At 40.4% G+C, this 24,860-nt stretch overlaps 1 protein-coding gene across 8 annotated transcripts in view; it reads right to left on the bottom strand.

Moving 5' to 3' along the window:
* The window catches only part of PARD3 (par-3 family cell polarity regulator), a 479,965-nt gene that overhangs the window by 310,684 nt on the left and 144,421 nt on the right, over nucleotides 1–24,860 (bottom strand). For all 8 annotated transcript variants that reach the window (XM_086614468.1, XM_086614472.1, XM_086614469.1 and 5 more), the window contains exon 3: nucleotides 9,803–9,983. In XM_086614468.1, coding sequence (XP_086470594.1) covers nucleotides 9,803–9,983 — 181 coding nt within the window. The remainder of the gene's footprint in view (nucleotides 1–9,802; nucleotides 9,984–24,860) is intronic.

Here is a 24,860-nt window from a genome sequence, read left to right as displayed (position 1 = left end):
TTGGGGGTCAAAACCTCTAGAGAAAAGTTCTTCTAAACACATATGTTTGAATCTCACCCTAAATGCTTAATCTGCCCCAAACATGAACCCACAGCATTTCTAAAGACAGAGCTCATCTTACTTACAGGATTCATTCACGATTTACAAGAAAAGATGGGTGGGAGTGTCATGGTTTGATGGCGGGGGGAGGGGGGAGGGCGGCGTTCTGGTGGCAGGAGAGGGGCTTTGCTCCCTGTAACCTCCCTGGTTTTGGAACTGGGTTAGACTTGGTTCTGGCCACCAGATCAGACTCCCATCCCCCTCGGGGTTGAGCCAATCGGCGCCTCTGCGAATTGCCCTATTTAAGTTGGGACAAAGCAACCGGAAAAGGTGCTTTGCCCAGGAGCGAGGAGAGAAGGGAGAAGGGCACTGCCCCCGCTCCCTGGCTCCCAGCCGGGCAGCTGCCTGCTTCAGGCTGGCACCACCCACTGAGGATGGTGGCAGCGGAGCCGGCTGGGGAACTCAGGGAGCACCCCACTCCCGGGGTGCCCACTGGGCTGAGTTCACCCAGAAAGGACTGAGATCTGAGAGAAACAGCCGCATCGACACCAGGTCAGTGAGGATGGACGGGAGGAGGTGTGCCGGAGCTGAGTTTCCCTGCAGCTGGTGGCGAGATGGCAGGTGGCCCCCCTGCAACCAGGACGGCCTCGGTGGAGTAGAGACCCACTCGCAGCCCGTGGGGAGAAGATGCCTGAGCCTGAGGACGGTCGTGTTGGGACGCACGACAAGGTCGTGAGGCATCTGGAGCCTGCGTGACGACCCACGCCGAAGCGAGTGGCTACAACTCCCTAAGTATCCGAGACTGTGGTAAAGCCCACACTGGAGCAATCCGATGGAGAAGGATTGCTTCCTGTGGGCTGGACTCACGCTGGAGAAGTTTGTGGATTTTTCCTCGTGAGTAGGGGATCCTCTGGAGCAGGGGAAAAGGGTGTAAGGACTCCTCCTCCTTTAAGAAAGAAGCAGCAGTAACAGCACGGAATGAACTGACCTACACTCCCCCAGTCCCTGCCCCCTGCGCTGCTGGGAGGAGGAGGCAGAGCCAGGAGGAAAAGGAAAGGGCAAGGGGGGTGGGAAGGAAGGTGTCAGTTTTAAGATCTGGCTTTATTTCTTTTTATCCTCTCAAGTAACCGGTTTTGTTTCCCTTTGTCCTTTTTAAGTAACTGTTAATAAATTGTTTTGCTTTTAAGAAAGCCGAGTCTGTTTTGCCTGGGACCATGGTTGGTGGGTGCTCCCTCTGTTCTTGTCTCAACCCTCAGTCCTTTTATTATGTTTTTCTCCTCTCCACTTTACTGGCGAAGGAGCGACTGTGTGAGTTTTAGTTGCTGGATCGGCCTAAAACCACAACAGGGAGAAAGAAAAAAATTTATCTTTTTAAAAATATGAAATAAGGCAATAAATTAATGGAAAGTTATTTTTCATGCAGTCCTTTATTTCTGTAGCATTTTTCAGTCCTTTTCAGTGCATGAGAGAGTAAATAACAAACTAAAAACCAAGCCTATTCAACTAGCAGCCATCTGTCCCTGTTTCATCCCCCTCAAAAGAACATGTCAAAAGACACAGAATTTAAAGCAACATTTTCCCAGTAATCACCAAAAGAGATGGTCTAGCTCCAAAACACATCTCCATATGAAAAAAGAGTATGTGCGTTTACGTGCTGCAAACGCAATAAAGAAGGGAGCAAGAAGATCCCTTGTGTACTATGAACAAAAGCAAGCAACAACGTTCTCGTCGAAGTACAAGTTTAGCTTAATTAAGGATATACTTTAAGCATAATATCATACAGTCTTGGGCTTGTGGTAAAAAACACCTAGCTCCTTCTTCGTTTGAGCGGTGGGAGTGGGCATGCACGAGCTGTTGGATTGAACACAGCGTAACCCTGCAGGCAGCATGGCACAGAGCCCCCAGCATCACACCACTCTTCACTAGCCCTACAACACCTTTTCCATAAGATCATCCTGCTTAGGATCGAGTTAATTATTAGGTACATTTGATAAACTCTCCATCCTCTCCCATTGCCAAATTGTCCGTGAGCAATTTACATCCATAGTCAACCCTTCCCTGAGACCACTGCTGTTGCCTCAAAGCAAAGCAAAATGCGACCAGGATACCAGTTACTTTCGCAGGCTGGTGGTTCTGGATATTAAGGATGCCTTGAAGCATACTGTTTTATCATACTTCAGAATAAGTACCTATAAATACTGCATGAGGTTTTTAAAAAACATTGGCTAAAACAAAAGTGTAATATGTACACATGCCTCCATAAAGTAAAAAATTTCACAGGGTGGTTGTCTGTACCATGAAAAAGCATTTCCTACTCATTTCAGATTCATGCTCCTTTGTCTTCACTGTGCTACTTGTTTGCTTACAATGAAATAACAAGAAATCCATAGAAGGAGTTATTACACTTATTGATACCTGTGTGCTGACAAAGTCCTTCAATAAGGAAGAAGACGATGATCCGAGGGCTGGAGCACCTCTGCTATGAAGACAGGCTGAGAGAGTTGGCGCTGTTCAGCCTGGAGAAGAGAAGGCTCCGGGGTGATCTTATAGCAGCTTTCCAGTATCTAAAGGGGGCCTACAGGAAAGCTGGAGAGGGACTTTTTACAAGGGCGTGTAGTGATACGACAAGGGGCAATGGATTTAAACTGAAAGAGGGGAGATTTCAATTAGATATAAGGAAGAAATTTTTTACATTGAGGGTGGTGAGGCAGTGGAACAGGTTGCCCAGAGAAGTTGCAGATGCCCCATCCCTGGAAGTGTTTACTGCCAGGTTAGATGAGGTTTTGGGCAACCTGGTGTAGTGGAGGATTTCTCTGCCCATGGCAGGGGGGTTGGAACTAGATGATCTTTAAGGTCCCTTCCAACCCTAACCATTCTATGATTCTATGAATAAACAAATAGCTTTAACACAACAAGATTAAACACATGATACTACAATACAATGGACTTGTGCAGCTACACTGTAACGTTTGATTGGATAAAATGGCACAACATTTTTGTATAGATAAAAATGCAGTTCCCTTAAGGAAAAAGTTACTTTCATTTAACGAAGGGGAAAATAAAACCCAGCAACACTACCATCACCACACATGCATATCGAAACATTCTCAGAATACAGCTGTGATTTTCATAATAGCTTCTTGTTCAAGTGATCATTAAATCTATTTAAGATGTCAAATTTAGACTAATATCCAAACCTGACTTCTTAAACTATTCAAATTCAATACTTCGCATCTTCATAACCCTTTCTTATTATCTCTCTTGTACTACATTCTGTAGGTATGGTACAAAATACCACCAGGTATCAGATACAATACCATATTTTTATTACTCCCCATTTTCAGCACTCAAAGATAGAAGCCCTCACCATACAGAATGACATCTTGAAACGCCCCATGATTACTCAGGTTTCCTCTAGAGATTCCAGTAAGTTCTAAAATTCTTTACTTGATTGGTTTCAGGGATTTTTTAATCCTACTAGAAGCTACAGCATTTTGCTTGATGGTATACTGAAAAGATTGAAGATATTAAAGGTTAATTTAGAAACTTAAGCAGTTTAAAATCCATTTGTTTTTACAAACGTGTCATGGCCTCATCAAAAACACATGGTTTTTAAACTGCTCAACAATCCCAAATTAACAGCAGATCCCTCTGCTTGGAGAAAACACCAACTGGAGACTACACGAGTCAGAATTGTGCTGTAGAAAGAACAAATTTAGTCTCACGGAAGAAAGCAGCACCTGGTACTGATTTTTTGATTCAATAACTCTGGCTTTAAAACAATCACATCCTTGATAGAGCTACAGGGATAAACGCGATAAGAATTCCTGAACGGCAAGAGCACCAGAAGGTGAGGAAACAGGCTTTGCTAAATCTTCTCCTCAAGCGCCACTGCATGAGAAACCTTCCTTATTCAGCTGCCAACAGCTTGGTGCAAAGCTTCAAGTTCGAGGTTCTTTTCATATTATCCAACATGGTAAAGGAAACATCTGAGAACCTGGCAAGAAACTAAAAGTGGGAATGATGGTTAGGAAATGTTTTGGAATTCATTCCTGGAACTGCACTGGAACTACGGGCACCTGAACGCCGGCTGGTAACCAATGAAGGTTCCCGATCAAGGAGTGTCACTGTGGAAAGCTGACCTGACCCAAAGCTCGGTGCAGCTAGTGGAAAACCTCCCATTGACTTTAGCAAGCTCTGCCTGTAAAGCCATAATCTTTCATTATAAATGCGGATGACTTTCTCCACTTTTTGTAAGCCTGCAGATAACTCCATCTGACAAAGCTCCAAACATCTGTTTTTTGATGAACTCATCTTTCTCCTCCTCCCTCTTCTAATCTCTTGCTTCTTTAGTTCTTCGACACTTCAAAATGACTTTATTTCCATATATAAAGCTGACTCACAGTTGAATAAGGAGTCAAAGAGATACAATAAGAATGAAAAAGTTTCTAATAGCCATATGTGGGAGAGAGTGCTGAAACCATCACCATTTCTGAAACCATAACAAATATGAACTCACCTCTGTACTTACTTGCCAACATACTAATACGCAGTGCTCCAAACCTTTAAACAAAGGCACTCAGAAATATTAACAAATTAATTCTCAGAATATGCATTTGGGACTCCAGATAAATACTTGTATCAAATCAGTGAAGTGTCATATTTAAAACAGCAATTTTAAAGTACTTGAAATTCACGCAGTTATTTATGAGCTCACACCTTTAACTGGTTTGCTTAGCACTGGATTTTTTGAAAGCTCAAATTGTGAGATGCTAAGAAATGACACGCACGTACTTACAATGGACACAAGAAGTGGGTCATCCATGGTTACCAAGCAAGCCAATGGCTTAGCCAGGAACAGGACAGACCTGTCACCACCAGCCGGTTGCCTTCTTGCCTTACAGCACAGCACATGCCACTGCTCAGTAGCACGTGGAACATGTCTCTGAACCATTCTCACAAAGACTTGCTTGTTACATGAGGTGTAAAAATGGGGTTGTTTAGGCCTACAGGCTACCAAAAATGTTTTTACCCCAGGAAATGCTAACTACCCTTATCTTAGCAGATATGGAGAATGAGAAAAAAAAACACATTTGATGACTTGGACCCCATCAGTTTTTAACTTTTCTTAACTAAATAAACCAATCCTTCCAACGCTTGGTCATAGTCTCCAAAGCATCCTACTCTTGTTGCTCTCTTTCAGCTTTCTCCAACTTGTTTACAATTTCTCCAAGTCTGGCACTTCAGCTAAAGTCTTCTTCTACGTAGTTAGCTGTCCACTAGTATTGCCTTGCACGTTACTTTTTTTCTAGATGCTGTGACTAAGCACACCTCACTGATTTCAAAACAGTTTATAAATGCATGAAGTGAATCCTGAACTGAAACCTTGACATCCAAAGTGCTTGAAACTCCATCTTAGCTTTTTATGCAATACTCCATATTCCAGTTCAGATTTATTAAACAGTCCTTAAACTTAAGAGAGCCCTCAGGGACTATATTTGATATGTCCTATTAATTTGCCAGTGAACTACTAAAAACTACTCTGAGGGTACAGAAAGATCCACAAATTGAAAGGCAAGCGAGGTGATGAACTTTAATATCACAACAAATTCACAGTGAAAGTCTCTATGCATGCTCTTACCTGTGAGGAATAATCTTGTGCTTATTGCAGGGTAAGAATACACATGCACACAGGAAACCTTACAACAGCCATGCTGCTGGGTAAGCAAAAACGTGAAGCTGCAGCAAGTTCTTTGCTCCTCTGCACTTTTAGAACATCTTCACAGCTAGCTGTGCACCTAATTCATAACATTCTCATCTAGATCGTTTTTTTTTTCCCCCATAGTCTGCTTCTGTGACCAGAATACAAAACCAGTGCCAAGAGTTCTACTAAAATATACGATACAGATCACTTCAGCAAATACATCACTTGAGTGCACCATTTTCAGCTGGCTCTTAGTAATTTCTTAGACTCCTCTGGCCAGTGTTTTGGAGAGATGCTCACCCTCCAGCCCTTCGGAGAACCTCACAATTACCCCGTATCTCATTTTTAAGGAACTGACATAGCTACCAAAGACATCTTGAAAACAAAAGCAGCAGTCTTGTAAAAGGCATGGTCAGTTTATCCGTGTCGCGCCGGCACAAACAGGTACAATACTAAACCATGCTGGGAAGCTCTATGTGCGCAACATGCTTGCACAACTGTCTGCTAAATACTTCACTATGAACATCATTTGCTTTTACAAATAATAGCTTCAAGAAGCAAACCCTTTAATTTTATTAACTATCTGGAGTCACAGAATTACATGGTAACTTTGGAGAGTGGACAAGATCTCTGGAGGTCATTTGGTTCAACCCCTCCACACAAAACAGGACCAGTTACATCAAGGTGCCTAGGGCCATGTTTAGTCAAGTTCTGCCCATCTCCCAGGATGGAGATGTCACAACTTCTCTGAGCAGTTTGGTTTGCTCTTGAGGTGAAAATTGTTGTCCTAATATCTAACTGGCATTTTCCTTTTTGCAACTTGTGTTTGTTGCCTCCAGCAATAATGCGTCTATGTGAGAAGAGTCTGACTTCATCTTCTCAATACCTTCCCATTAAACAGCTAAAGAAAGAAAGATGATCTCCCAGCCCCCTTACTGTTTTCTACTTTGGGCTGGGGCTGGGGGGAGGGGAAGCAGTCCTCTATCCCTCTATTAATATATTTTCCAAATAATTCTATATACTAAAATTGGTATTTAACTGTAACTTCTGAAGCATTCAGAGAGACTTCTAACTTATAATCACACCAAGATCACGAATTAAGACCACCCTTGGTTATTTAGCAGAGCTAAATAACTTAAAAGGAAAACAGGACAAAAAGATGACCCTATTCACAATATCTCATGTAGCTGGAAAAGGATTTTATTTACAATATTTAAATGTAGTACTGTGAAACAAACAACTTGGTTCACAGGCAGTGCACCCGCTGCTGAACTGTCACTGCCTGACATCCTGTCTTATCTGCCAAATTGCTCATTAAGTTTGGCAATTTTCACCTGCGCCTCCAGTTTATATTTCAGCAGGGAATAAACATCAGTCTGCTTTAACAATCTTCTGCAGTGAGCTTCCAGCCTCTTCTCAGAAAGCATGCAGGCACACACAAAAAACGCCTTGTCTATTGTACGCTTAGGAAAAAAAAAAAAGCAGCTTAACTGATGAAATACAACAGGAGGAAGTTTAACTTAGGTAACAGAAAAGCAGTAAAAGAGAAAGAGCTAGATAAGAAATATAAATCAGCTGCTTGCTTAGATGAATTGTGTTTTTACATTGCAAAACAACATAGGGGGTATGGGCCAGCCTCATTTTTGTTTCCACATTTAGATGGGAAGATTCAATTTGACACAACCCCCCACGCGCAAAGTATAGGCTGTGTTTGTGCATGGGAAAAGAGAGAATCCAAACGAATATTACTTTTCCAGCTGGACCTGATCTAGCTAACCTTTCCCTTGCTGGGAGAGGAGCGATGGCGTGATCTATAAACAAACAAAAGGGGTAGCATGGCAACCAGAACAAAGAGACGAACATCTCAGCAGGCCCTTAAGCCCCAGCCTAATGTGCTGAGATGCTGCCTCCAAACAGAGACCGCTCCGCACCCCTTCGGGTGCAGGTGAGCAGTAGCAGAAGGGCACAAAGCTACGCTTCTGCGAGGGAACTGCTGAGAAACAGAGCCCAGCTCACGAGCAAAAAGCACCAGAGATGTAAAACAAAATGTCTAAAATGCTATAAACCAATTTCAGATGGAACACTGTTTTTCATTTGTTAGAAGTAAAATATTCACCGCCAACCCTGCAATTAGCTAGAAAATTACAATAATTACAGCAATTTTGTATCCCATCTCCAATCCAATTAATAGATATATGACCTTGTCAACATGTAATAATCAGGATCTGCATCTACCACAAAACTGGATGGGTTTTATTTGCTGAATAGAACTTACACAGTAAGAAGATAATTATTTGAAATACTGAGAATACCATTTGTATGCTATGCTTCACTTCACAAGTTATAAAGGAAATACAATAGGGATGTTATTTCCATTTTCGATGTATATTTAAATGAAATTCTTGAAATAGGTATGTTGAATATGGGATAATATTACTGGACTGGGATTCTAAGTCTGTCATTTGGAACATTTAGAAATAAAATATATCTAATTGTCAACATTAAAAAAAAGGAATTAGCTAAACAGGAGAAGATCTCTGATTTGTGATAACATATTTATGACAAACTGTTTCACCAATTTTATTTTTTGTGTCAAAAGAGCTGTAATTCTTACCCAGAGTTTTAAAACTCTTCTGCATTTCTATAGACTTTCGTACTGTAGGGTCTCAAAGCACTTTTTGGTCATTTTAGCAACTGGTGAACTAGCTAAGTATTCCATGTGTTTTCCAGGATGACACCAAAGATAAGTGAGCTGTCCAATGTATCACTGAATTTTATTGGCACTACATGATTTGATGCACTAACATCGATGGACTGTGTAATACACCAGACAGTCACACTGAAGAGAAAATGCGTATCTATTTGTCTGCACTAAACCCCCGCAAGTTGAGAACTCAGGAGAACAGCTTTTTAGCTTATGCATGGAAATCAGATACACATTTAGCGGTGACAGCAAAACGGAATGGTCCTGAAATTCTAGGACACTTTTTTATTCTGCCATTAATCCTTTCCCTAATTTAATTCTGGGTTATAATGAAGCATAGTTATACCTTGAAAATACATACATTCAAGTCTATGTATGCTAAATGTTAAACATCCCTTAATTTTACAGAAGACACTCTGGTACAAAACCCCTCAAACTTAATAGAGAGTTGTAACTTTTCCATTTGCATTTTACCTGTTTACTGAAACACAGATCTTATCCATTAAAAGAACACCTACAGGAAAGTAATCTCTTGGGAATTACTAACAGTTGTTTAAAATGCTTTATCTGTAGAATATCAAAGAACTGACTGATACTAACTTCTGCCAAGAATCTTCTGGAATGGAGTCACTACTTCAAAAGTTCGGTGAATGAAATGATAGATACTACAAGTAGCAGGGGCACAATGCTTTATCCATTGTTGTCTTGTTTGCATGGTACTTATAATAACAATGAAAATTACACAGTAAGTTTCCTATAAGCTGAAATATTCAAAGATCCTGCAAAAACTGTGATACATAATGCCTAAGTTGTGGTTTCGCAATAAATCTTCCCCTTTTCAAAATAAACAAAATAAAGAGATGTTCCTGGCTTTGGTTTCTGGTTTTTAAAGGGTATGTTTGCAACACAGTAAACGCACATATCAGCAGGTGTTTTTACAGAAAGGTGACAATCATAACCTAGCAACATTGACAGGTTCAGTAGAAAGTGCTCCTATCTTTATTTTCTTTTTACCCTTTTCTTCATTAAACTGAATAACACTGGCAAACTGAAAATTACACAGTGCAGAAACTGCATTTGGAAACTTTGCTGTGGTTTTCAGCATGAGGACAACTTTAAACTGGCAGCACAGAAAAAAGCTTATTGCTCCTAAAAGCAGTTTATAAATAATTTATTAAAACCGAAAGGTTCGTTTACTTGCACATAACAAGCATTTACGCAGTTTCTCAATTTTGATCAGCTTTCAGTATGGACAGATAATGAATCATATTCCCAGCAGCAGGAATGGGTAACAGCCCTCGGCATCCTCCTAAATGAAGATGAAACATGTTGAGATACTGCGAACATTTACTTACTTGCACGAAGAACTGAAGGGGTGACCTCAATTTCACTTGTTGCTTGGTAAGGCTGAAAGGCCGATGCCGCATTGGAGCCAAGCTCACTGCCAAAAATCTCCGGGCTTTGCGTGCCTGTCGAGCTGGCGCTGGTGCCATCACCTCCATGGTGTGGATCTTGCTCATCAAACACAGCTACGAGCTGCGAATGAGAATTTAATCTACTGTTAAAAAAAACTTTCAGCAACATCAAAGTGCCATTGTAGATCAGCATTTCATCATTTCTTCCCACGAAAGAGCAAGAAACGTCTATCAGCAGAGACTCAGATCAATGCCTAGATCACGACATCATCAGCTCAAGGAAAGGCAGCCATTAATTGGATAGTGCAAAGTGTCAATAGCTCTGATGGGGCACAAAACCCATCACTGCGAGCCGCAGAGTGAACGGCTTCAAGTCAGAAAAGGAAGGGTCGCATCTTCCCCAGCAAACCACTTCATCTTACCCAGCAATGCAGAAAACTATCCGCGTCCTGATCAATGCCTGTACACTGGAATTTATCACCTATGTTTTGATACCTCTATATGCATCATTACTACAAAGTCAAACCATGATCAAAACCACACTTCTATAAAATAAAAACATACAATAAGAAATGTTAATATACACATTGAAAGCTACAGACAAAATACAACACCACCCTAGAGTGTTATAATCACTACAAGTTATCATCTATTCATCTGTTCTCTGTTAATATGATTTAAATTGTGGGCTTCACTTGCAAAATTTCTTTTGTCAAATTTTCAGAGATACTTCTGTATTTGTTCACAATAAACTTCTCTAAGACAAGCTTAAGAACTCAACTCTAATTTGAAACCTAGCCAAGTCAGTAATTTAATAAAGATTTACTAAATCTGTGTTCACCATTGCAAGGGAAATAGGAAAAACATCATGGTGTTTTTCGGTAAATTTGAGATATTTTTTCCACTGTAAATGAATGCTTTTATTCGAAACAAATAATTTATCCTAATTTATCATTGGTGATCTACTGAAAGAGAAAAGGTCAGTTCTTAGACATATTTAATTTCAGAACTTAATTTTCAAGATGAGTAAAAAAGTTTTACAGATAACAGCATTCTGCAGCCTATAAATTAATCTATAATATAATATTTGAAAGACATTTCCAAGAAAGCATTACATTCTTCTGTCCAAATTGGTAGGGTAAATGAAGAAAATCAACTTTTTTTTCAAGAGGTTCCTGGAATGCATGGATGATAACTTCCTTCTCCAAGTGGTAGAGGAACCAACGAGGAGAGGTGCTTTGCTGGACCTTGTTCTCATCAACAATGAAGGGCTGGTGGGGAACGTGACGCTCAAGGACAGCCTTGGCTGCAGCGATCATGAAATGGTAGAATTCAAGATACTTAGAGAAGCAAGGAGGGTGCACAGCAGGCTCACTACCCTGGATTTCAGGAGAGCAGACTTTGGCCTCTTCAGGGATCTCCTTGCTAGAGTACAATGGGATGAGGTCCTGGAGGGAAGAGGGGCACAAGAAAGCTGGTTAATATTCAAGGATCACCTCCTCCAAGCTCAGGAGCGGTGCATCCCAATGAAGAGAAAGTCAGGTAGGAACACCAGGAGGCCTGCATGGATGCACAAGGACCAACTCGGGCACAAAAAGAAGGCCTATAGGGGGTTGAAGCAAGGACAGGTAGCCTGGAAAGAATATAGAGCGATTGTCCAAGCAACCAGAGATCAGGTTAGGAAAGCTAAAGCCCTGATAGAGTTAAATCTGGCCAGGGACATCAAGGGAAACAAGAAAAACTTCTATAGATATGTCAGTGATAAAAAGAGATCTAGGGAAAATGTAGGCCCTCTCCAGAAGGAAATGGGGGACCTGGCTACCCGGGATATGGAGAAGGCTGAGGTTCTCAATGACTTCTTTGCCTCAGTCTTCACTGGCAAGAGCTCCAGCGACACGGCCCAAGTCACAGAAGGCAAAGGCAAGGACTGGGAGAATGAAGAACCGCCCACTGTAGGAGAAGATCAGGTCCGAGACCATCTAAAGAACCTGAAGGTGGACAAATCCATGGGACCTGATGAGCTGCATCCGCGGGTCCTGAGGGAACTGGCAGATGAAGTTGCTAAGCCACTACCCATCATATTTCAGAAGTTGTGGCAATCTGGTGAAGTTCCCAATGACTGGAAAAGGGGAAACATAGCCCCCATCTTTACAAAGGGGAAAAAAGAAGACCCAGGGAACTACAGGCCAGTCAGTCTCATCTCTGTGCCCGGCAAGATCGTGGTGCAGATCCTCCTGGCGACTATGCTAAGGCACATAGAAAATAAAGAGGTGATTGGTGACAGCCAACATGGCTTCACTAAGGGCAAATCCTGCCTGACTAATTTGGTGGCCTTCTAGGATGAGGTTACAGCATTGATGGATAGCAGAAGAGCAACTGACATCTACCTGGACTTATCCAAAGTATGTGATACTGTCCCACACAACATCCTTGTCTCTAAACTGAAAAGACATGGTTTTGATGGATGGACCACTTGGTGGATAAGGAATTGGCGGGATGGTCGCACTCAAAAGAGTTATGGTCAACGGTTCAATGTCCAAGTGGAGGCCTGTGATGAGTGGTGTTCCTCGGGGGTCAGTACTGGGACCAGTGCTATTTAACATCTTTGTTGGAGACATGGACAGTGGGATCGAGTCCATCCTCAGCAAGTTTGCAGATGACACCAAGTTGTGTGGTGTTGTGGACACGCTGGAGGGAAGGGATGCCATCCAGAGGGACCTTGACAGGTTGGAGAGGTGGGCCTGTGAGAACCTCATGAAGTTCAACAAGGCCAAGTGCAAGGTCCTGCACGTGGGTCAGGGCAATCCCATGCACAAGTACAGGCTGGGTGGAGAATGGATTGAGAGCAGCCCTGAGGAAAAGGACTTGGGAGTGCTGGTGGATGAGAAGCTCAACATGAGACAGCAAAGTGCGCTGGCAGCCCAGAAAGCAAATCGTATCCTGGGCTGTATCAAAAGAAGTGTGGCCAGCAGGTCGAGGGAAGTGATTCTGCCCCTCTACTCTGCTCTCGTGAGACCCCACCTGGAATACTGTGTTCAGCTCTGGAGTCCCCAGCACAAGAAGGACATGGAGCTACTGCAGCGAGTCCAGAGGAGGGCCACGAAGATGATCAGAGGGCTGGAGCACCTCTGCTATGAAGACAGGCTGAGAGAGTTGGGGCTGTTCAGCCTGGAGAAGAGAAGGCTCCAGGGTGATCTTATTGCAGCTTTCCAGTACCTAAAGGGGGCCTACAGGAAAGCTGGAGAGGGACTTTTTTACAAGGGCGTGTAGTGATAGGACAAGGGGCAATGGATTTAAACTGAAAGAGGGGAGATTTCGATTAGATATAAGGAAGAAATTTTTTACATTGAGGGTGGTGAGGCAGTGGAACAGGTTGCCCAGAGAAGTTGTGGATGCCCCATCCCTGGAAGTGTTCAAGGCCAGGTTGGATGAGGCTTTGGGCAACCTGGTGTAGTGGAGGGCTTCCCTGCCCATGGCAGGGGGGTTGGAACTAGATGATCTTTAAGGTCCCTTCCAACCCTAACCATTCTATAATTCTATGATTCTATGAACTTAAACCTACACTGTTCTCTGCAAATTTTTTATGTTGTTAGAACAACACTTAAAGGCTTCATATAAACTAAAGGAATCAGAGGGGTCACTTTCTCTTTTCTTTTTTTTTTTCTTAAGAGAATTTGACATCATCTCATTCTACAGCTTCTAATATTAGTCCTTTTACTAAATATAACTTATCCAAACAACAAAAAATAATTGAAAACGGCAACAGTAAGGCCAAGTGGAAATTATTTGGGAATTCAGCTTTTGAAAATACTTTCAGGCATTAACTTTTTTCAACAAGTAGTTTTGAAATTCCAGAGAGTAGCAAACTTCTGCCAGTATTTCCATACCTAATGCAAACTTAGACTCTGGCATGCAGAAAACAGAAAGAATGAATAGGTAATGGGTAAAAAGTCCATGATCTCTTCAGTGTTATTTGAACCGTAGGGAGCAGAAGAAAAACCGGGCTGCAGCTGCAGACAGCTAGAACATGTTTTTAACATACAATTCATTATTTTATGCTTGAAAAATCTACACACAGAGAGCAACAAGAGAGACGTGACAACACCTAAAATGTCAGTAGCTCAAGAGCATTGGAAATTTAATTTTCCAACACATTGTGAAATACCAATGCTTACATAAATTGAAGCATCTTTCTCAAAAGAAGCACACTTTAATCATAATGCTGTTACTATCTGTTGTATAACAATCTAATTACCAATCTCCAGCAACTGAAAATAAATTAATCCACAAGTGAAGATGTGTAAGGTATTAGAACAAAACACAAATGATGCATTTAAGAATTCCAGGCATGAAACATCAAATCTTTTTCTCCTTTGCATGGCATGTATGAAGATAAATCCTCAAATCGCATGCTGTTCTTTTGAGGTGGATTGAAAAATATTCCTCAATGCATGCTGCTGCAAGTATTTTATATTTATTACATATATGTGTAAAAAGGTACATGCATATAAATCTCTATATATGTATGTTGTAGCGTAAGTTGCCTCCAGCTTTTTACCTAATCCAGACAGTCTACAACCTGTGACTTCAGAACATCCAAAAATGAATGTTTCTCATTTCAAGTTTAGCTTTTGATCTCATGTATTTTCACAGGTATTCGCCATTTTGACAGCATCAAACCTTCAAAAGGCTGCAGTTCCATTAAAAAGCATAGCAAGTTGTAACATTTTTGCATATAACATGCAAAGAAACACAAGCCATGTTAGTCTTCTCCAAATCTAATTAGCATTAGAAAGATGGGGAGAGGCTGTTCAGGATGGCCAGTTATGATAGGACAAGGGGTAATGGTTTTAAAATAGAGGGAGGTAGGTTCAGGTTGGATATTAGGAAAAAATTTTTTACCATGAGAGTGGTAGAACACTGGAACAGGTTGCCCAGAGAGGTGGTGGATGCTCCATCCCTGGAGACGTTCAAGGCCAGGTTGGACAAGGCCCTGAGCAACCTGATCTAGTAGGAGATATCCCTGTTCCTTGCAGGGGGGTTGGACTAGATGACCTTTGAAGGTCCCTTCCAGCCCTAACCATTCTATGATTCTATGATTCTATGATTCTATTACCCTTTATTTCACAGCAGCAGCTTATAATTCAACCCAGGTTTGCAGCAGCTCCACTATGCAGGTTAGGAAGTTCATTGCAAAACAGCATTACAAAGGTACACTCATTCCTCATAATGTGCTAGAAAGTCTTCAGGACTGGAAGACTTAGTGTGAATAAACTGTTGGATCTTGATTTCCAGAGCTTGGTGTGCCACTCTGCAGATGATGGTGAGCTCACAGGAAAAAAGGACAACCAAAGCATCTCCCACTGTGTTCTGATCTCAAGCATTCATTTCTGATTTCTCCAACACATTTTATTTCATTTTAATAGAGAAAAATTCTCTAGAGAAAGGAATTACACAGTTTTGTACCTCTGGAGGCCTAGAAATCACACCTCGCCTACCATCCTTGCAGGAACAAGAAACAAAACCGCAGAAAACATGGGAAGAGACACCTTATGGCTACTTAGAAGGAAGCCACAGGAGTAGGTCACTGGACCTATGAAGAATCCTTTGCAGCAGAAATTCACAGCAATAAACACTGCTTTATGCCAGGGAAACAAATGGCCTGTCAGCGAGACACCGGTCATGTTTGAAAGCCAAGGAGATGTTTTTAATTTGACAAGGCATGGAACACAGATCACTAGACCAGCTTTTTTTAGCCTTTAAGTCAATGGTAAAGGTACGGTATTTTGGTAGGCTTTAAATATCAGATTTACAAAGAGTAGAAAACAAAGATGACTATCTTTTCTGGAAATGACAGCATCTTTACTGTAGGAAGACTGCTTTCATGTTGACTTTTTTTTTTAAATAAGAAATAAATTACGGAAATTACCATAACCATGCAAATTGTCTGTTTTCAAATGCAAGGAACTGCGTACTGCTTTCCAGAATCACTCTGTGATTACTTCCAACACCTGACACGAGCTGCGCCTCCTGTTCTCTGTCCTTCAGTTTGAGATCTCATCACTTGCAGTGACCTAAGAAACTCATCATACCATTCGTTCTCTGTAGAAGGGATCAGCAGAAGGGCTGAACAAACCATAACGATGTATAAAGAAAGAAGAAAATAGCTTAGCTGTTAAATATTATATCAATATTAGCTCTTTAAAAGATCTTCCACCAAAATTCAGTGCAAATTGGAGCCATTTGGCTTCTTTGAATCCATTTTTTGAAAAGAGACAACCTCACAGCCAAAGACCAAATATCTTATCAACAATAATAATAAATAGATCATAGTAGCAGTAGTTATAAGTTCTATCCACCTCCCTATTCCATAGGATCTGAACTTGAATGCATAGAAGACGTGAAAATATGGTTAAATAGGTTACAGTCCTTTTAATCACCCAGGGTAACAGGACACACTATTTGCATTTTTCAATCACTGAATTAAAACTCTGAAAATGGGAAATAAAATCAAGTAGCAGCAAACCACTTTGTCTTCCCAAAACAAATTTAATAAACGATTGGCTTCATTTAGACTGGCATGTTTACATTTCTAATTATAATATGGCAAAAGCAATGGAAAGGAGGTTTCAATACAGATTCACATTCTTCATCAATGTAAGCTGGCAGAGAAAGAATCATCAGTTTGAACAAGGTAAAAATTTGGTCCCCAGTGTAAGTGTATACTAGTCTTTCAAGAAAAATGAAGTTTCAAATATTCAGTAGCACTTCCAAATATAAAGACAGCAGCTTTTTTCAGATCACAACTTACGGAAATGTTCACTCCATTTTAGTGATGGAATTAGAGTAAGTCTTTGAAAGGTCAATGTGCATATACTAAAATACTCCTTTTTTTTAAACTCCAGAGCAAGAAATATAAGTAATCTTCTATGACTATCAACAAAATATATGATTTTTTAAAAAAGCAACAACATTCAGTGCTTGACCAACAGCAATCTTTTTAAAAATACAAAGAACTGCAGTAAAACTCAACAATTATCCCAGTGTTAAAAAGCATACTTGTGATCCTTAGTATATTTTAAGAGATGTTTTTTTCAATGCTACCATCATCTTCAAAAGACAAAAAAAAAGTACAAAAGTACAGTTTAAAAACCAGCTGCTAGCTTGACACTCTTCTCTTTTGACTGATAAAGATTCCTTCTACCGCAAACAGAAAAAGAATGGGGAGCAACATAATGTAATTATTTTTGCTAAATATCAATGTATGGCTTACAAAGAAATGATTCTACAGCGCGTGACATCAAAACAAAGTTTCACTGAGACACCTTTGGCTTTGAGATAGGAAGAAGGCATTCCAGCAGATCACTGCATTTGGCCCTCTATAGCACATCTGATTGACTTCCCACACCACCATGTCCTACAGAATTAATTACACTCCAACAATTAGTACTTTCTGAAAGAGATACCAGGATGAGCTTCACTATTGCTCTGTCTGGGACTCCACACATCATACTAACCGAGCCATATTTACTTAAATAAATAAAAAGCAAGATGACTGATTTATTTTAATATTGACACAGCAGCAGCAGTCTGCATTCCAACATTAATTATTACAATTTCTGTCTATTCTAAGGTAATTAAAATTAGTAAACACATATGCAGTCTTAATTAATAGATTAGATTAAGTACTTGAATGTTAATTAACTGGATTAAAAAACTATTCACGCCAGCAATGGTTGTTTACGTTTTCATTAAGTACTAAGACCATATAAAAAAATTCATCACTGTTAAATGGTGCAATCAGGTCATCTCTCTCCAGCACAACACCACAAAACCAGTAATCCTCCTTTTCACAGAAACTCACTAAGCTAGAAACTGTTGCCGTATTTCTAGCCCCACTATGACAAGTAAGATCGTCAAAAAGGTCACTTGAATTTTGCATATTCCTGAGTATTTGTCCAAAATTTGTTAATTCTTCATAATACTTATTGATGAGTCTGACACTGGCTCATGTGTAGGCACCAGTAATGATTTCAGACTTATTTTAACGTTAGTTAAGATTACAGCTCTATTCTCACACTAGAAAGACATCAAGTGATCCTCTGGTTTTCGCATCCTCTGGTCTTCACATCCTCTGCACTTCTTCTCCACTCTTCTTAACATGTAGTGAAACTGAAAACACTTATCTTTTTTAATTATTAGGAGCCATTTTAAACATCTGGTTTCTTCTCACCAGAAAGATACTTTATGTGATAAGGACAATCACATATGTGACAAGGACACTCCCAATTTGTTCTGCTGTTCAGGGACCAATTGCTCGGTAGTTGATCTGTTGAGCAACCAGAAGTATCTCGATTCCCCTGGCTGGACCGCGCATCTCCCCTCTCGGCCCATACAATAACTTCCAGATGTTATCTTCCCTTTCGCAGCTGCTATGCTCTTCTGGCATTTATGCAGCACATCTTCTCCTGAAGGTTGGTCGTTCATGTACAAAACTGCCTTTCACACCAGTGATTATTTTTCTGCTTCCAGCAGAATAGAGAGCATAGGCCTTCTGAGGCAACTCCGAGCGATGGAGCAGGTCAACACCTACCTCTGGTGAGGCACCCACGCTGGCAAGGATTCTGGTTCTCAGTTTATGCTTAATAACTGAACTAAATAACTTTTTCACAGGAGACTTTGGTCCTTGAAGAGAGAGATCTTGATGGTCCAAATGAGATTCTAAAATCTAAATTAGCCTTGTCAATATATCGCCACTTCAAATAGCTATATCGAGCATTTTGTTTAAAACCTGATGCCAGAGGGTTAAGGCCAGCCCTGTCCTGCAGTCCCAATGTACAGGTTTCTGTCTGCACGCACTTTCTGACAGCCACCTTATCTGCCGACATAAGCAATTTCAATCACTCTCAGAGCATTGCCGTACACTTTCAGACATGTGCAGCAAGTATCTGGGAAGAGGACGTGGAAGAGGCTGGCAGAAAATTTAGACATGAGCATCACTGGCATCCTTTCCTCAGCAAAAAACTTCCCCAGCCTGTACAGTGAACCCACAAGCAACACAGAACTGAATACCTGCTTCTTCTGCAATGAGCCCAATTAAAGTAGGTTGCAAGAGAATATAAGTAGATTTCTGTAGTAACTCTTTACAGTTGGCAAAAACCACGTGTACCCAAAGCGGTCTGCGTATTACTCAGTCCATGTTACAAATGAGAACTAAAGAGTACTTGTTTAATAAGGCCCAGCAGTAAATCAAATTTCAGCTAACGGCACCTCAGACTCCAAAACATCCTGAAATACAAGTTGCTTGTGAATGAACAGATGAATATAAGAAGGAAAAAAAAAAAAAATCAGGAAAGTAATTAGAAAGAGAGTAGTCGATTATTATTTAGATATGAAAGAAACTACAAAACCAATTTGTAGGCTTTCTGATGACTGAACTGACTTTAATAGCCCCACGGCAGACCCCAAATACTTATTATTCCTTAAGCTTCACTTTTCTACATGGCTCATTAAAAACCCATTTAAATATAACTACTGTTTCAATGAACTGGTAAGAGGAAATACAGAAAAAATTGACATTTTCACAAATAATGCACTACTGCCCACAGACATAAAAAGAAGATCAATTAGCAAAACCAGCAGCATCTAAGAGACATTCAGTGCTATATGTGCAACCTGAGTGTCCCAACAGACTTATAGATCACATTTCAAAGAAGAAAAAGGGCACAGCTTCGATTTTAGACAAACTGTACCACAAACTTCTATAATTTCAAGAAAATCTTTACCTGTCCTAATTAATCAGCTCCAGTCATGAAGCCAGAACTAGCTTTTCACAACAACTCTTCAACGTAATGTAGCTAGAAGGGAGCCAATCAACCAATATTCTCATAATAACTTTACTGCATTAGTGCTTTTGGAAAAATAAGGAGGACATTTTAAAGGTCATATTCTACTATCAAATTAACACTTTGTATGAGATCTTCCGTGGATTATACAGAAGTTTAAGCTTCTATGGTCTATAGAATCATAGAATAACCTTAACTGGAGGGAACCTCTGGAGATCACCTAGTCAAAGCCCCCTGTTCAAACCAGGGACGGTGAGATAAGGTTGCTCAGGGCCACATCTAGTTGCGTTTTGAATAACCCAAGAATGGAGACTCCTCAGCCTCTCTAGGCAATCTCTCTCAGTGTTTGACCACTCTCGGTTTAAGATGTTTTTTTCCCCTATATCAAAGTGAAACTTCCCGTGTTGCAACTTGTGTCTGTTGTCCCTCACACTAGTCCTGTGCACCTCAGAAAAAAGTCTAGCTCCTTCGCCACACCTGATAGAGAGCAGCTGTGTGCCTTTGGCAACCACACAGACACACAGCACCCTTGAGGGCCTCTCTTCCCTGTGGCGGTCTCCAGCTCCCTCACTCACACTGGTGGCATCATGGTAATGTCTTGCTTGTATTGAGGAGGTCAAAACACTCCAGAAGCAGAGAGAAACAGTTACTTCTCTTAACTTGCTGGCTATAGGCTTCTAAGAGCCCAGGATGGAGCTGGTGGTCTTTATTTCAAGGACACAGTGCTGACTCAGGTCCATCAGCTTGTCCACCAGGTCTGTTCCCGCAGGTAGTGGGCCCCCACCTGATACAGTTGCATGGGTTTATTCCAGTTTATATGCAGGACACCACATTTGCCTTTGCTGAACATAATCTGTCCTTCAAAACCCCATGATATAAAATACCACTGCTGGAAAATACATCATAGGTCTCATTGAAAGTCATTCTCAAATCTGCTGACGAAGTAAACACCCTTCACTTTCAAAGCTCAACATTACATAGCAAGTTAAATAACATTTGCAAGATCAGAATCCATCTATTGATTCAAAGGACACTTTAATTTTACAGATAGTTTAAAAATCTTCTGCTTTTGTGATTCTTTAAATCTAAGAAACGATTCTAAAGTAAATATACAAGCTTTTTATTAAAATATTGCTTTTGATTATTCATTTCCTACAGCACTTTGATCTGAGAAGTTCTAGAACCAATATTAAATTGCAATCTAATCTTCTCCCAGTAGGAATTAAATGTAGTTTTAGGTACTATCCTGTAAATTCCCAAACTATTAAATATATTTAAAATTTTAAAATATTTAAAACATATTTGTTTAATATTACATATATGCAAAATACTTTTTCTGCCCTTCTATTGCTGAGCAACAGATTAAAAGCCAGCATGACTATGGAACCCTAGAAAGTAATTTTTGTATATTCTGTCTGAATTGCTCTCTACTTGACCTCCATAGGTTAAGTCAGGCTGAGGTTTAGACCAAGAAATAAGACAATAAATGAGCAGTGTTAAAAGTATTATGAGGGCTATTAGAGGTAGCTGCCACTGAGCTGCCTGTCAGGTTGGCTGGATTTGCTTTTTCATGACCTCAGACCTTGAACATGCTAGACATACAGCTTCTGCATAATGTCCTGAATGAGACTCCAGTCGTCAGCCCACATGTGCGGGCTGACAGACACAAGTGTGTTCAGATCACACACAAACTGATTGTCCTGCAAAGTCCTTCTGACCTGCTCACCTGGCTGAACCTACTGCATCGACACAGCAAGTCCAACCCCAGAGCTGGATGTTGGACTTCATCACCAGCAAACTTCCATGGTCAAAGAAAATATCTAAATTTGCCATCTCCTACAGACAGGCAACCCAGAAGCCCTGTCCTACATGGCCAGAAGGCATTGCTGGCAGAAAGAAAAGTAGCAGCAGTCTACATTTCAAGAAGCTGACAGACATGTGGAGAAGGACACAGATGCCAGTAGGTGGGTTTCTTTTCAGTAGGGCATGCTCACCTGGGCCAGGAACAGGTAGAAGCTCCAGTTCATTATATTAGTTCATGCTCCTGAATGCTGCTTTTCTGCTGTTAACTTGAATCACGCTAAGGAAGGCTCCACGAACAGTATGAATATTAGCAACTGACCCCAACCTTCTCAATGGAGTTAATGACTGAATGCATTAACCAGCACTGGTACCCACTGCTGTTAAGGTAAGCCCTGGCGAAGGGGCGGCAGTGCCATCACTGCATTCTGAGCTCTAAGAAGATGAGGGCAGGGGTGCAAAATCCAAAAAACAGAAATGCTGCAGACACATCTCACTGCAAAAGTGGTTTGATTAAGATTATGCGGTAAGAGACTCCAGAGCTTACAACTAAACACAAAACTTTTGCTAAAATGAGAGTGCAAGAATAGATAAGAACACCCTAATTTCTTTCAAACAATCTTTTTTCTCCCCTTTGATGCTTCTCAGCAAAAATGAAGATATTACACTTAGAGAAGAAGTTTGCTTTCCTCAGTTGCTACAGTCCCTTCACACAGCAGGTGCCAAAACGCTTAATTCCATACTCTTTTGGGCTATGAGAACAGCTAGGGGAAAATTCATCTGTCCTGAACTAGAAAGTTTTTCAATCATAGGTTTTTTAACACGGGACTTTTGTAAAGGGGTTGTTTCTTCACCGACTCTTCCTTTGAAAGCATATAGAATATAATGCTACCCTGTTATTTCCTTAAATCCTCAATTTATACAGAAAAGATTTCTTCCAAAAATCCCTTTGTAAAAACAGCCCTCTTGCTCAAGGCTAAGGACATGCTCTGCAAAATTACCACAGTATATGATTTACCATGGTATCTCCTTAGCTCATTTTGAAAAGAAATAGGAAAAAAAATATATCCACCCTGGCTTTAAAGAGGCGTGTAAAGAAAGCGTGGTATCAGAAGAGAGTGTGCTATGCTTGAAAAGTAGCAGAGACGCATCTGAGTGGTGAATAAGCCAATTTCATCTCCTCCACTTTTGATCCCTCAGCACAAATGAACATATGTGAATCACACTGAGGACAATGTTGTTAATATTACTTTGGAAGCAATTTTACATTTTTAGACTGCACTATAAAAGTCTGCCTCCTTTTCTAAGCAGACAAGGCTCAAAAAGATACTCTGATTGTTCTCCATGCAGCGGAGTTTGTAGGTATAGGATGATTCTCCAGGTCAGCAGATTTCCAAGTCAACAGCATGGATCCTACAGGAGTTTGGTATTTTATTTCTGCCATAGAGGTCAGCAGTTAAGCAGTGATGCTATACAGTAAGTAATCCAGACTCTGGGGTTATTAGAGGGGCTAGTGTCACACAGCAAGATATATTGCTGAAATAAAGATGTATTAAATCTTAACAGTTGTCTCATCTGTCATTGGGAGCTGCAGACCTTGAGTACCAAGAAAAAATGGTTTCAGAAACCTCCAAAAGGAACAGGCTTGTTACAGGATCAAAACAGCAGCATTTAAAATCTAAGATTTTAATTCCAGCTGAGGTCCAAAAAGGTACCTAGTTAGTTAAACCATAGACCAATCTTTGCAAGCTTATTAAACTTCAAGAAAATAGATTTTGTAAAATACAGTTCTTCATTTTATATAGTGTGTGCTGTTCAGAGTAATTTGCATGCAAAAGCCAGGAGAATGTTATTAAAAATACCCATCTAGAGACACAGATGAAAAACTTCAAACATTTTCTGATTCCCTTCCGTTCCACTCATTATTTCAATACCTCACTACAACAAAGGAATAGATAACACTTGTCCTTGACATTAGCCTAAATTATCTGCGGTGTGCAATACAATACCTATTAAATTAGGCTTATTTTAAATCAACATCAAGATCTGTTCAAAAGGTAAAACTCTGTGTACCTTTTGCCTTTCAAATCACACTTCCTTTTTTCCCCCCAATAAGCTTCTCAGAGATCTTAAAAACAACGAGATAGGTATGTTTTTTTAACTAACTTCATTATCTAGTATTAAAAATCATCAGAGAGATACGTTTACCTCTGGCATTTTAAAATAACAATAACAATATTCTTCATTTTGTGCATAATGACAAAAATAATCAGCACATTAGGCAATAATTCATGTGTCCCTTTCGTTAAATAAGGTTCTAAAAAGATCTTAAATGCAAATGACTGACTGTTTTTAAACGTAACAATAGTGAAAATAATGCAACTTAACTTTCAGTCCATTAGGACTATCCTTACAAAATGAAGAATAAAAGGTAGTTGCCCAACAGCTCCAGGCGGATGGCAAACACCACGTATCAGGAGAATCGTGGAGTTTGTCCCCTCCTGTGGCAACCCCCAGACACAGGGTTCTTGACTCACCAGAACTATTATGTAAACCTATGCCAGATGAGGAATTCTGGTCTTAAGCAAAAGACACTCATTAGGTAACATCTGATAGACAAGAAAGGGAGAGGATCCCAAAACTGCCATACTACAGTTCTTCATAAACACCTTTAGATTTTCTACAACCAAGAGGATTACAGTGATCTCTGTTTGAAGGAAAAACGGCCTGGTACATCCACATTCAGATGGATATCCATTTACCCTACACCATAATCAACTAGGCGGAGACAGGGCCTGTGTTTATTTCCCACAAAACACCAAGTTAAAAGACATAGTAACTAAGCCCCAGGGACTTTCACTAATACCTAGGCTCCCAATGTCAAAACTGTTCTCAAAATGATCTAGAGCCGCATTTTCAACAATAATTTCATAGATAAGGTTGCAGAAAGGCATCTCACTTATTTTCTCCCTATAAAATAATTAGAAAAGAGATGACGATATTTTTGAAAAATCTCATTTTAAAAGCTACCTTTTGATTTTTCAAATCTGACCTCTAAATGCTTATTAAAAAAAAAAAAAAACAACAAACACAAACAGAAAAAGAAAAGCAGCAGAAAGAAGTGAAGAGTAAGAGTAAGGAGGGAGGACCTCAGAACAAAACTGGCTGATTAATGTCATCACATCCATCTTCAAAACACATTCACTGGAAGTCAAGTGCTTTTGTTTCTCTGAAATGCAAGAATGAATAGCAAAGAAGATCTCTAGTAGTACTCTGACAGTAGCTTGCATCAGTCCATGATTCTTGACTACTTGGTGCAGAAGTCTCCACCATCTTACAGCGCTATTTCTTTA

This window comes from Tauraco erythrolophus, chromosome 7 (genome assembly GCF_009769465.1).
Source record: "Tauraco erythrolophus isolate bTauEry1 chromosome 7, bTauEry1.pri, whole genome shotgun sequence".
Lineage (NCBI taxonomy): Eukaryota > Metazoa > Chordata > Aves > Musophagiformes > Musophagidae > Tauraco > Tauraco erythrolophus.
Note: the sequence above shows the minus strand (reverse complement) of the source record. Positions and strands in the feature narration are given on the sequence as shown.